General features: G+C 36.1%; 1 protein-coding gene across 4 annotated transcripts in view; it reads left to right on the top strand.

The window, feature by feature from the left end:
- Positions 1-2,086: 2,086 nt before the first annotated feature.
- LOC150106867 (uS5 assembly chaperone PDCD2L-like) overlaps positions 2,087-13,260 on the top strand; it is a 51,778-nt gene continuing 40,604 nt past the window's right edge. The window contains exons 1-3 of one of the 4 annotated variants that reach the window (XM_090392778.1): positions 2,179-2,314; positions 7,395-7,646; positions 9,442-9,535. In XM_090392778.1, the coding sequence (XP_090248904.1) occupies positions 9,480-9,535 (56 nt within the window). In that variant the 5' untranslated portion in view covers positions 2,179-2,314; positions 7,395-7,646; positions 9,442-9,479. Of the gene's footprint in view, positions 2,315-7,394; positions 7,647-9,441; positions 9,609-13,260 lie in introns of all 4 variants that reach the window. The other 3 variants (XM_090392776.1, XM_090392777.1, XM_090392779.1) reach the window with 3 other exon arrangements.

Genomic DNA, 13,260 nt, shown 5'->3' with positions numbered 1-13,260 from the left:
ATAGGGCTTAAAACCGGCCTCGCCTACTCCCTAAAAGGGAACAAGAAGACGTTAGCTGATTTTTTATAATAACCCCAATAATGTTCTAAAATAAAAACTATAACAAATGTTATGTCTTTAATTGTAATGTCTAAATATTGAAAGACACGGAGTAAACACGATAAGAATTACGAACATTCTACTATTGGCGCGAAGTGCATATAAACAACAGTGGAACTGTGCAACGGACAGTGCAGCATTACGCTAATAGCTCGCATCTCACTATGACCTTACCTGCACATGCTTGCGTGCGTAGTAATATGACACTGTGATAAGCACAGTGCTGCTAGCGTCCATAGCCCTCCTAAGTGCTACAAGATGGATTTTTATTATTTTTATACAATACAAGCAAATATAAATAAATTAATAAATATATTTATATAGCTAGAAAAATTGGGGTTGCTGCAGTTCTGTAGTGCCTATGCACAAGCCGCCCCTGAAAGTCAGTTAGGGCTAAATTGTGGGTGCTGCCTTTTGGGAATATAAGGACATGGCGATATATTTTATTTTATTAGTTTAATTGTTAACTTCAACATCCAAAGACACCAGTCCATGGGTTAATCTTTTACAAACGCCGATGGTTGGCGATAAATAAGAAGCGATATCATTCAGAACTTTGTTCATTATTTGATTTTGAGCACGCCGCCTTCATGGAAATCCCACGCAATGATTCGAAATATGATCAATGGCAATAATTATTCATTTCGAATTGTAACACGTCAGCTAAAACCTTTTTTTTCCCCATCTTAGTTGATTATAAGACGTCAGAATTTGTATAAATGACAAACAGTGTTACAACAAATGTGAAAATTGCTAAGATGCAGCTATTGAACAGACCGCAACAAAACACCAAGATATATAACACCAAGATAGCAGGGTTTTTTCTCCCGGAAACTCGGGTTTTTCATCCCGCATACATACAAATCGGCCCATCAGAACACACGCAATTTACAGACAAAAATTACTAGTTGTGGTGGTGTTGGAAGTGGGCGGTAGATGGTTGATGGAGATGATTCGTAGTAGAGGTTAGGTGTAGAGAGAATTGTAGATGTCCTCCCACGATGAGTCTTCGGACTCCTTGGAGGTATCAGGAATAATAATAATAATAATAATAATAATAATAATAATAATAATAATATCAGAAGACGAGAAAGTGACGAAGCTGAGACCCCTGAGCTTGAATGAGTTACTGACCAGCATGCTAGGAAATTTGTTGCTTGATTACTACTCTAATTCTTGCAAGAAAGTTTTTAAAAAAATGCACTCCTTTATCTGCACTAGTTTCAAGAAACAACATCATGCTACACTCAATAAGTTTCTCAAACATAATTGATTAATTTTTACGTGTCTTTCTTCTTTCCTCACTCTAATAATTGCTTTATTTTACTGTTATTCCCTAGTAAAGTAAGATGTACTTTTCTACCGAATAATAATAGAACAAGGTGTTTTTTTATTTTATTATTTATTTAATTATCTGTGTGTATGTATGTTCACGAGCTTAATGATGATGATGATGATGAACCCCAATTTCAAGGTGAAAAACCTTTCACCCCATATGAAAAATAATAACTAACGGTTGAAGCCGTGATAAAGCTTCTTTAGCTTTTTCAATCAAATAGCTTCGTCGAAACCAATTGAACTACGGAGACTGTAGGAATTCCGTAGATACATTAAATTAGAATTATTTTAGCACATTTTTTTTTTCCAGATACAGCATTTGGATTTTGTTTTAGACCTTTTTAAGTCTTTCCATGAAACGTTGCTCAGCTGGACAAAAGCGAATCGGTTGTGCGTTTGTTATTATTATTGCTAAATGGTCTCGCCTAGTTCCTATACGGGAACAAAAAGGCGTTAGCTGATTTTTTTATTTTATTTTATTTTATTTTATTATTATTTTATTTTATTGTATTATTAATATTATTATTTTATTTCAATTTTTACTTATGATTCGTGTCATTACTTTCACATCATGGTTAGAACAAAGTTATTTTGTGTACCGTGTCAGTGAATTCGTCACCACATGCTTACATGTTATGTTTTGATTTGAAAGAGTTACGTGTGAATTGTTATTATCATGTAGTTTAATTAAAAAAAAAAAAAAATGTTATTTTAAAAAATATATATATAAGCAAAAGTCTAGATAAATTAAGACAAAACATATGCTAAAGAAAATATGTCAGCGAATTATGTTTTGTTAGGTTTAAAAAATGGAGAAATAACTGCTAGTGGAAATTCAAACTGTAGTTATAAAGTAAACAAAATCGGTGGCTATCCCGTAAGTACTATCCGAGTTGTTTGCATATATAACGAACTTGTTTTGTAGATTAGGTATTTGCCTACGTAATACGAATGAGAGGTTTGTTTAAATTCTTAGTCTTTTAGCATAGACTGTCAGAAGACGAGTCTAGACTGTTCAGAAGATATCTTTTGAAATAAATTGCGTTATTTAAGAATATGAATAACTTAATTTATGATGTCATATTCCCTTTTTTGTTCTATGGATCTGTGCCGAAAAAAGATGAATGTAATTTAATTATGACTCTCCAAGCGAGAAACGGGAAAATCCTTTTTTAAAAAAACATATGAATTCTTATATTTTTGTTTGATATTTTGATGTTTTGTATGAAAATTATTATTATTATCCTCAGACCCCCCCCCATGGAGTCAGAGACTCATCTAAAAGGTCCCATTGTCATACACATAGCTCATCATGCCATGCCTTAAACACACTCAAATTCTTAGCAACACCATCCTCTCAGGCAAGGCATTCCAATCATTTACAACTCTGCATGCAAAAAACCTGTTTCTCATGCCTTGTTCACATCCTCCTTATACAGCTTTCAGGGCTGATCTCTTGTTCTCCCCCTGATCTCCTACCATTTTATGTAAAACCTCTTCATCATTGAACCTATAACAACCCCTTACTAACTTGGAGGTCTCTGTCATATTACAGCTCTTCTTCCTATTCGCTAGACTGCAAATTGCATGTTATTATTATTATTATTATTATTACTACGGGCTACTTCAGGAGTCCTTAGACTCATCGAGGGAGGCCCTAAACATCATGTTCACACAACTGTTCAACATTCTCACAGTATCTATCATACCTTGCCTTGAACTTGCTCACTGTCATCGCCCACAACAGAATTATCAACCTTTCTTCATATTTGACATTCCAGAGATCTGAAACTACCTTAGTCATTTGGACCCTTTCCAACATCTCTTCATTCTTTTGAAGACCAGTTGACCAAATTTTTGCACAGTAGTCCATGTGCAGCCTTATACAATGGAACAAGAATATCCTTACTTCTACAAGTCAGTGTCTTACACATCATTCTCAGAATTTGTTGTATTATCCTCACAATGTTGTCAATGTGTCTTCTAAATTTTAGATCCTTATCCACGATCACCCCAAGATCTCTTATTTCCTCCACCTCCAACAATATATCCCCACCAAGCATAAATTCTACATCCCATCTTTATTTCCCAAAATTTAAAATCTTACATTTTGCAACATTGAACTGGCATTCCCACTCCCGTGCCCATTCACCCAATCTGTTCAAGTCTTCTTGTAAGGTCACAACATCTGCTCTACTCTTCATAGTTGTCCCAACTTTGCATCCACTGCAAACAACTGATCCACATCTAAATCCTTGGATGTGAATATTTATTATTATATCATTAACAATTCCATTATCAATATCATTAACATACAGGTTAAACAGCAGTGGCCCTAAAACAAATCCTTAAGGCACACCATTAGTGACTTTCCTCTTCCGGGATATTGTTCCTCCATGCACAACTTGCTGATACTTATCAGATGGCCAATCTTTGATCCAGTGCACTAATGTAATATCTAACCCCATCTACTCTAGTTTGAATATCAACCTATCTGAATTGTTTCAATATTTGTTGAAATTAACCCGTTAATCGTTATTTAATTGTGTACCTGTTATTGTTTTATGAATTTAAAAAAAATAAAATAAATAAGTGTCGTGAATTCCCTTCATTGACCCGGTTATGACCCAACTCCCTCTTAAATTCAATAGTTGACTAACCATTACTGGCTTTACCACTTCCACAAATTGTTACCCTGAGAAAAATCTATTTGCTACTCTTGCAGACCACTACTGTGCTCAGCTATCAGAGACTGCCTTCTCTACCTCCAAAAGTGTCCTTTTCCACTCCACACCTTTCTTCCCGCCTGTTCAACTGTGCAGTATTAGCACATACAGTGCTGATACTGCACAGTTCCAAATCAAGTCCCAAATCTGTCCTACATTAGGATTTTGCTCTCCCATATGGAGTGGTGTACCAAAAATTTCTTTCAAATATTTCATACTGTCTAAAAGGTAGTCTGGATAACATGGAGACATAGTGTTAGGATTAACGACCATTAGGTTGTACTTGTCAGCCACATCTCTTCATTGGTGCCATGTATAATTAGTGATAGTCTTCAGCCAGCTGTCTCTGATTGGCTACTGGTGGAGATTGAACTGCTTTCGCCCCACTCAGTCTCCGAAAGTTAGATGGGGCTAAAAACAGCTTCACCAACAACCTATAGAGGAATAAAAGCTGTTATAGTACACCCACAGATACAAGACCCTTCAACACTTCTGCACATGTCAAAAGAAGGAGAATCCATTCCGATAATAGGGTAATCAATCCGTATTGTGGGATGAGTGTTTATTATTACACGTCGGAAAATTAATTTCTCTTTTGTGATCATTGTAGTTTTTAAAGTGGTAACTATTTTGCTTGTATAACAGTTGGAAAATTTTATGTATTAAGCATGTGATTTTGCTGTTGGTGACCAATTCGTACATCGCCTTATTTCTTTCTCCCCTTCAACATGAATTTTCATAGACAGGCTTATACATTGGTTATGCATTAATAAATCACTTAAGGAATTGAAAAACGCAGATACCAATATAAATTAAATTATACTTTAATAAATATTTCCAATATTTCGGCAACGTCACGTTGCCATCTTCAAAAGGAACTTATAAAAAAAGGTACGTGCACGTAGGCACTACAACACAGTAACTGAGAATGAAGAGATGACGCTATTGTTCTCCTAAAAGTCCTGATGATGCCCTCTAGTGGGCTAAGTAGGTGTTCTTGGCTATTGGGCTGAAGGTCTGCTGATGTATGCCTCCCAGATTTGGGGCAGTCGCATACAACCAAATTTGTTGAAGTTTGGAGAGTTTCTTAGGGCTGAGGCTGATTCCATAAATAGTCTATTGAATTTGTATTTGCTACGGTGTATTACTGTAGCTTTCTTCCACCGTATTCTGTGGCCTGTATCCAGAGCTTGGTCTGCAAGACCAGAATGGCTGTACTTGTGAAAATGGATGTAGTCCTTGTGTTCAGAAATTCTGATATTCGCTGTCCTGCCTGTTTAGCCAAAGTAAGACAGTTTACAGCTGCAAGGGACCTGGTATACACCAGGTAGGTCTAGGGGAAGTGGTTGGTCTTTAGTGGAGCGGATAAGGGATGCCAATTTTCTGTATAGCCTGTAACAGGAGATCAGGTCATGTTTTTTTTAAGATTTTGGTAATTTTTTTCAAGGTGTCTCGGATGTAGGCAGTGGTGATGGATTTAGAGTAATCCTTGTTGTGGAGGGGGGGGGGTTGTGGTTTGTAGGTTTTAATATTTTTTGGATTTTTTTGAGGGGGTAGCCATTGGCTGAGAAAGTGTTGAGGATGTGATTTAGTTCAGTGTTTAGGGCCATGTCGTTAGAACAGATTAGTTTAGCCCTGTTATGTAGTGTTTTCACCACTCCATATTTTCTTTGTGTGTGTGTGGGGGGGGGGGGATTGTTGGTGAATGTACCTGCCTGTATGGGTGGGTTTTCTATAAACTGAGAAAACCAAGGTTCCATTAGGCTGGTGGGTGACTAGTGTGTCTAGAAAAGGGAGGCTGTTGTTTTCCTCTTTTTCCAGGGTGAACTTGATTCTGGGGTGTTGGTTGTTTAAGTGTGTTAAGAAGGAGAGGAGTGTATCAGAGCCATGTGGTCGAATAGCGAACACATCATCAATGTAGCGAAGCCATATGGTTGGTTTTTGTGGGGCAGAAGCTAAGGCTTTTTCTTCAAAGGTCTCCATAAAGAAATTGGCCAAGGGTGAGGAGAGTGGTGAACCCATGGCTGTCCCCTCTATTTGTTTGTAGAATTTTCCCTGGCAAACGAAATAGCCTGAGTTCATTGTGAACTGAAATAGGGCTGAGATATCAGGAGAAAATTTAGTGTGTCCAGTTCCAATGTGGAGATGGCCTAACAATGATAAAACGAATTTTATAATTTCAAAATTATTTTTATTTTTCAAAATAATCTCCCTTCAGACTAATACATTTATTCCACCGATGCTCCAGCACCATTATCCCATCCCTGTAGTGGTTCTCAGTAAGATCTACAAAATACACCTCTACAGCTGCAATCACCTCTTGATTTGAAGAAAAACGCTGACCAGCAAGTTAGAGTTTTAGTTTTGGGAAGAGATAGAAGTCAGAGGGAACCAAATCTGGGGAATAGGGTGATTGTTCCAATTCATAGTGCAGATCCCTTATTCCTATTGCCTAAACACCTTTGTGGGCATTTGCATTGTCCTGATGAAAGATGATTTTTTTCTTCTGCAAACCAGGTTTTTTCTCACGAATTTTTTCGTCTAGTTTGGTTAAAAGATCAGAACAATATTCCCCGGTTATTGTTTTACTCTTTTCAAGATAATTAATAAACAAAATGCCTTTAGCATCCCAAAACACCAATGCCATGACCTTTCCTGCTGATGGAGCCGACTTGGTCTTCTTTGGTACTGAACAACCAGCTTCTGTCCACTATTTCGACTGCTGTTTGGATTCTGGTGTGTAATGGTGAATCCAAGTCTCATCCATAGTAATAAATCGACACACAAAATCAGTTTTATTCTTGTTAAAATGCTCCAAGCACTGTTCAGAGATTTTCATGAGAGTTCATTTTTGATCTACTCTGAACAAGCGCAGCACCCATCTTGTGCAGAGCTTTTTCATTTGCAATTCTTCATGCAAAATATATCTACATGTTCTTTTGAAATGCCTATAGTCTCAGCAATTTCATGCACTTTGACTTGCCAGTCATCCAATACCATATCTTGATCAATGATTTCTGGTGGTGTTACACTTTTTGGACATCCTTCATGTGGATCATCTTCAAGGTTGGTACGGCCACATTTAAACTCGGCAGCCCATTTCTTAATTGTCAAAAACAAAGGAGAAAAGTGACCATAAACTTTTATCAACTTCGAAAATTTCTTTTGGTGTTAAACCTTCTTTTACAAAGAATTTTATAATTGCACGATATTCATTTTATCCATTTCTAGGGATACAGACAAGACTTTTGCTTCAGACAGCTGTATAAAACAAAGTACTTGGTAGAATGACTTGCAATTTCACATGGATGCTTATGACAGATGTATCAAAAATCGTGCCAATAGTGTTGCCATCTATATTCGAGGCTGAGAACTTTTAAGACCACCTCGTATATATTGGAGGCCTGAACTGGCTTGAAAAAGTTCCATGTTTGGTCTCCAGATTGTACTAATGCACTTCTATAGTATTGTGACCATTTGCAGGTAGGAGCCACATAAAAATTTATTTTTTTTAATTTATTTCTTGCTTTAATTCTTTGATTTGATTTGTAAGCAACACTTATAGCACTTCCCCAAAGGAGAAGTGCTGTAAGTTGCTTGCAAAGACTGACTTCATATACCTAGCAGAAGTTTTGAGTGGTTGGGGGGGGGAGCATTGTCTTTATAGAATATCAATTTTTGATTTATTTCTTTGAATTATCTAATTGTACCATGGGTAAGCATTAGATAATTCAAACTGCTCTGATGACCAAACATAAAACTAATACTACCTAAATTAACTAATTTAGGTGTATTAAATGAATGTATATTAATTTAAAAGTGAAATTATGCAATCAATGATGTAACTATGCATTTTTGTATCTGGAACAAAATGTTAACTATGCATACCTTTCCAGCTGAAGAATACCTTAAAATGTTTTAAATGTGATATAATAATTGAGAACATTTATTGTTAAAAGACCATAAGATTTAATGATTACAAATACAAAGAGCCAACAAGTTTCACTAGCCACTGTCTAGCATTTTCAAGGCTGTACTGGTGTGAAAACAAATGCATCAAGTTACATGAAAACATACACTTTAGTAACTGTTAGGCCGTTACATTTGATAATTCGTGTTTGGTGGTGTGCATGCATTCGAATGCTTCAGCCAGAATCCGGTACATGACCACATGTTGTGTAGTTTTTCACATATTGTTGAGCTGAGAGAATTGATGAGATATTTCCATATGTCTTTAAGAATAGCACCTTGATTTTAATTTAAATTATTGCCTGTGCGTAGCACTACTGCTGCTTCTTTGAAAGTTCTGTGTCTGTAGTCATTCTCGATGTAAGGCATAGAACTGTTTTTCCAATCTATAACGTGATTTGATGATGAGCTAAACCAGATGTGATGATTCTATTGTGATTGACATCCCCCACATGTTCCTTCTGTCTTATTTCAAAACTTCTAGAGGTCTGTCCAATGTAAGAAAGGCCACACGTGCATGGAATTTCATATACTCCAGGAAATTTGAAGAAAGGCACCTCATTTTTGGGAGATCTTAAGACTTGCCTGATCATGGTAGTTGGTTTAAAAACCACTCTAATATGGTATAATAATAATAAGCTAACACCTTTTTATTTCCATATAGGGAGTAGGTGAGGCCTTTAAACCCTCTACCTTTTGGAGACTGAGTGGGCAGTTCAATCTCCACCAGTAGCCAATCAGAGATAGCTGGCCCATGTCTATCACTAATTATATGCAGCTACTGATGAAAAGACCGGCAAACAAATGATGCCATCTCTTGGTACCTAACCCTAACAGGATATGTTACTGTCTGAAATAATGTGAGTTTTATGGTCGATTTTCTTGAGTTTCTGGGAGAAAAAACCTGCTTGCCCGTGCCAGAGATCGACTAACTCGGGAACCGGTCGTAGAAAGACTTTGAAAAAGTTCCTCCATTCGGCGATTGGACTCGAACTATATGTCTAACTTCATGCGGCCATGTGCAGAGGATGCAAACACCAATATTTAGATGTGTATTAAAAACAATACATTAACAAAAATGTATAAAATAACAAAAAATCTTTGATTTTTTTTTAAACTGCATTTTTATATAAATTGTGCACAGCATGAATTCCTCTGCTTTCCCCACCCTTTGTTAGTCCTGATCCCAGTAAAAACACTATTTTAGTATAAATGTTTAAATTTTATGTGTTGTGACTTTTCTGTGATCACGTATATTGTTTAACTTTATATCCAAATTGTGTCTGTATGGAGGAATTTTATTTTATAGAATTGGTGTCCATCTTTGCAAGGATTGAGCAATCCTTTATGTCATATTTGTTCCAAGACAAGTATTCTGGTAGTGCAGCTGTACTGTCCTCTAGGTAATTCTTTTTACCATAGAACACTATATGTTTTCTGTTGTAGAAACCCACATTGTTGGAACCAGTCTTTAGGGTAAGCAATAAAGATATTAACTTCTATATTTTTTTATTTAATTTTTAACATACCTTATGAGTGCTGTACAAAAGTAATGCCTCCTATTTTTTAATTTCAATTTGGGTGTGGCAGAAAGCTTTAAACATCACTGAGTGGATGGTAGTAGTCTCTAGTTCCATTACATTGAATGCCACTGCAATCAGTCATATGAGTACATTGTATAAGTAGCTAAAAATGGTAACCATTATAGATGTGCATATGAAGCAGAGAGTGGTGATTGAATTCTTTATGCAGAAGATGTCAGTCAATGGAAATTCATGGGTATGACTATATAGTGATACCCTGCTCTTCGAAACTTGCTGCATGAGTGAAATCATGTGACCTAGTGGGCAGTATAATCTCGATGTTACCAGAAGTAACATTACGGGATGATTGACATGCCACCACACATCACGTTAACTAGGAACAAACACCACGCAGAAGACTAGAATTCATTCTGTGGCAAAATTTGAAAAACATCAAAATTCGTAAAGGAAACAAGCCAAGTAAACTTCAGAAAAAATTCACATATTGCACACATAAGAATACAGTTATTGATATCAGTTTTGTAATATGACCTTCCCAAAATATCTTTGCCTATGTAAATAACTAATTTTCTTCCTATTAAACCTGATGATCTTCTGTAGCACAATCATAAGAAACATCTTGATGAAATGACAGTCAATTTCTGGCACTTTTGTACATAGCAATTCTACTTTCATTATTTGTAATCTATGAAGCATTAGTTTTACCCAGAATATAATAAATACTATACGTTATTCCTGTCTTTTCCTTCAAACAATGATCAGTTGTTCACTAACCTTGAATAATTATATGATATTCATTTATTTTTGTTGCAACAAAGAAATTAAATGTTCTCTAAGTTTGTTTCCACCTTTGCTTGGCATTGTTTACATTATGCAAATTCAAGTAATAAAAATGTGAAAATAAAGTTGAAAAACTATCATTATTCTATTGGAAACTAGTAAGCTATATTGAATGCTGTATGTTCTTCTGTTACTTTTTCCTTTCTTTTAGGCTTGCACGGTGATCCGAATGCATTTTTGGAAATTATGGAGACAACTACCGTGTTTGAATAAAAACTTTAGTTTACTATTACTAAAATTTTACAATTCGACGTTTCGACCTTTATGTTAAGGTCATCTTCTGGAGCGTACAAATATACACAGGAAACAAGCTATACCACAATCATACTGGTTCGTTAAAGACACTGACTAACCGCTGTTAGTCAGCGGTTAGTCAGTGTCTTTAACGAACCAGTATGATTGTGGTATAGCTTGTTTCCTGTGTATATTTGTACGCTCCAGAAGATGACCTTAACATAAAGGTCGAAACGTCGAATTGTAAAATTTTAGTAATAGTAAACTAAAGTTTTTATTCAAACACGGTAGTTGTCTCCATAATTTCCAAAAATGCATTCTTCTGTTACAGTGATTGTCAGCTTAAATACAGTCATTGATGAAGATGTTACTCATAGTATTTCCTCACTTTCGGTAATGAAACTTAATATGCAATGTGTGATTTCCCTTGATGTGGAAATATTAGCTGTTATTTCTTCCAAATTGCATTGAATACCTAAGAAATGCACAATGATGAGTATAAACCTGAGCAGAAGGATTTCTGCTTTTCTAGATGTCGGTTCACTGAAATTGACACTGGGTTCACAACCACATAAAAAAAAAAAAAACACTACACAGCTCACTTCAGATTAATCCAAAACATCAAATCTGGAAAGGTATTGGTGTTTGGTACTTGTTAGCTCTCGAGGACCACCAGGTCCTCGAGAGCTAACTTGACCATTTAAAGTCAGTGAAACGAACAAATCACCACCTGAATACAAACAAACAAAGAAAAACATAAACAAACCAATACCAGAAATGCAGCCAATAAATACCAGACACCTCTGGCCTGGGCAATTTGGGATTTAGCCGACCAAATTGTATTCTTATTGGTTAAACCAAAATAAAAAAATGATGGTACGACATGACAAAATTTCATGCTGGCTGGGGCTAAACAAGGCTCCCGTTGTTTTCGCCAGGGAACCAGGGTGAACAGCGAAAAGTCAGCTACTGGAACAAATCTGAAAACAAACCCCAACTCAACATCACCAGAGTTAAAGATTGATACTATCAATATAAGAAGCCTGAATGGCAAAGAAATGGAGCTAGCTGAGGAATTAGATAAGTACCAGATTGACATAATAGGGGTGACTGAAACAAAAAAGACCAAAACTGGTGAGATCTTTGTGAGCAATAAATACAAAATGTTATTTTCAGGAAATGACAAACAAGTAAAAGAAGGAGTAAGTAGCCATAGTATTCAACACAAAATACGAGGCTAATCTTGTTGAATGGCAGTCAGTATCAAGTATAGTGATTTGGGCAAATATCCGAATGGGGAACTGGACAATGAGACTTATTTGTGCCTATGGTCCCACAGAAGGTTCTACTAAGGTAGAAGTGGAGGAATTTTTTGATGCTTTAGAAAAAGCAACTGAAACAATGAAAAAGGAAAAGTTGGTCCTTGTTGGTGATCTGAATAGCAGAGTAGGAAATGATTGTGAGACATACAAAAATATTTTGGGAAAATTTGGAGAAAAGAACAAAGCTAATAATAATAGCAAATACCTGTTAGATTTCTGCTCAGGACATGGACTGGTTATTACTAACACCATGTTCCAACATAAAAATGTGCACAAATTCACATGGAGAGAAGAGGTAAGGAATAAGAAAAGTCTCATTGACTATGTTATTGTTGATAGTGATGTTTTCTCCCAGGTGCAGGACACCAGAGTGTAGAGAGTATTTGAAATTGGAAGTGATCACTATTTAGTCTTGAGCAGGATAAAATTGAATTTCATATTGAAAAGAATAACATGTAAGAAAGTTTTAAAGTGAATAAAAGTTGAGCAGCTCTCAGATGTGAACTGTAGACTAAAATACACACATAGATTATTGAAGAAAAAATGAAAGAGTTTGAGAACAGGAATTGATTCTGCCAGAGAGGCATGTGGTGAGGTTGTCTGCATGGATAAAAAAATCAGAACTCCATGGTGGACACAGGAAGTTAAAGAGGCAGTGAAGGAAAAGAAGAAAGCATATCAAAAGTTCCTGTCAAATAAGTCAGCTTGTGCTCTTAGAGAATACAGAGACAAATGCAAGACAGAGACAACACAAATACAAATGCTAAACACTGTGTAAAACTAGCTAAACAAAAGTCATTGGAGGACTTTGGCAAGAATATAGAAAATAAATACCAAGAAGGTGGCAAAATGTTCTGGAGGTTTTTGAAGAAGCTTAGGAATGGAGGAAAGAGTGCTGTAAACGGAGTTAGAGATGATAAAGGTGACATCAAAACAGGAGAAAAAGATATCCTTGAAGTATGGAGTAATTACTTTGAAAAACTGTTAAATGAAACAAGCAGTGATGACAGCACAGTGGTAAAAAATACTGACCAGGCATGCAGTCAGGAATACATATCCATACTTGAAGTAGAAAAGCCATCAAAGGCTTGAAATGTGGAAAGACAGCAGGAGTAGATGATATTCGACCAGAAATGCTGAAGTATGGTGGTATAAGAGTCTTTCAGTGGTTGCACTGCATAGTTCAGA

This window comes from Typopeltis vanoorti, chromosome 5, assembly GCF_054136105.1.
Source record: "Typopeltis vanoorti isolate ZY-2024b chromosome 5, IOZ_Tvanoo_1.0, whole genome shotgun sequence".
In the NCBI taxonomy this organism is placed as follows: Eukaryota; Metazoa; Arthropoda; class Arachnida; order Uropygi; family Thelyphonidae; genus Typopeltis; species Typopeltis vanoorti.
Note: the sequence above shows the minus strand (reverse complement) of the source record. Positions and strands in the feature narration are given on the sequence as shown.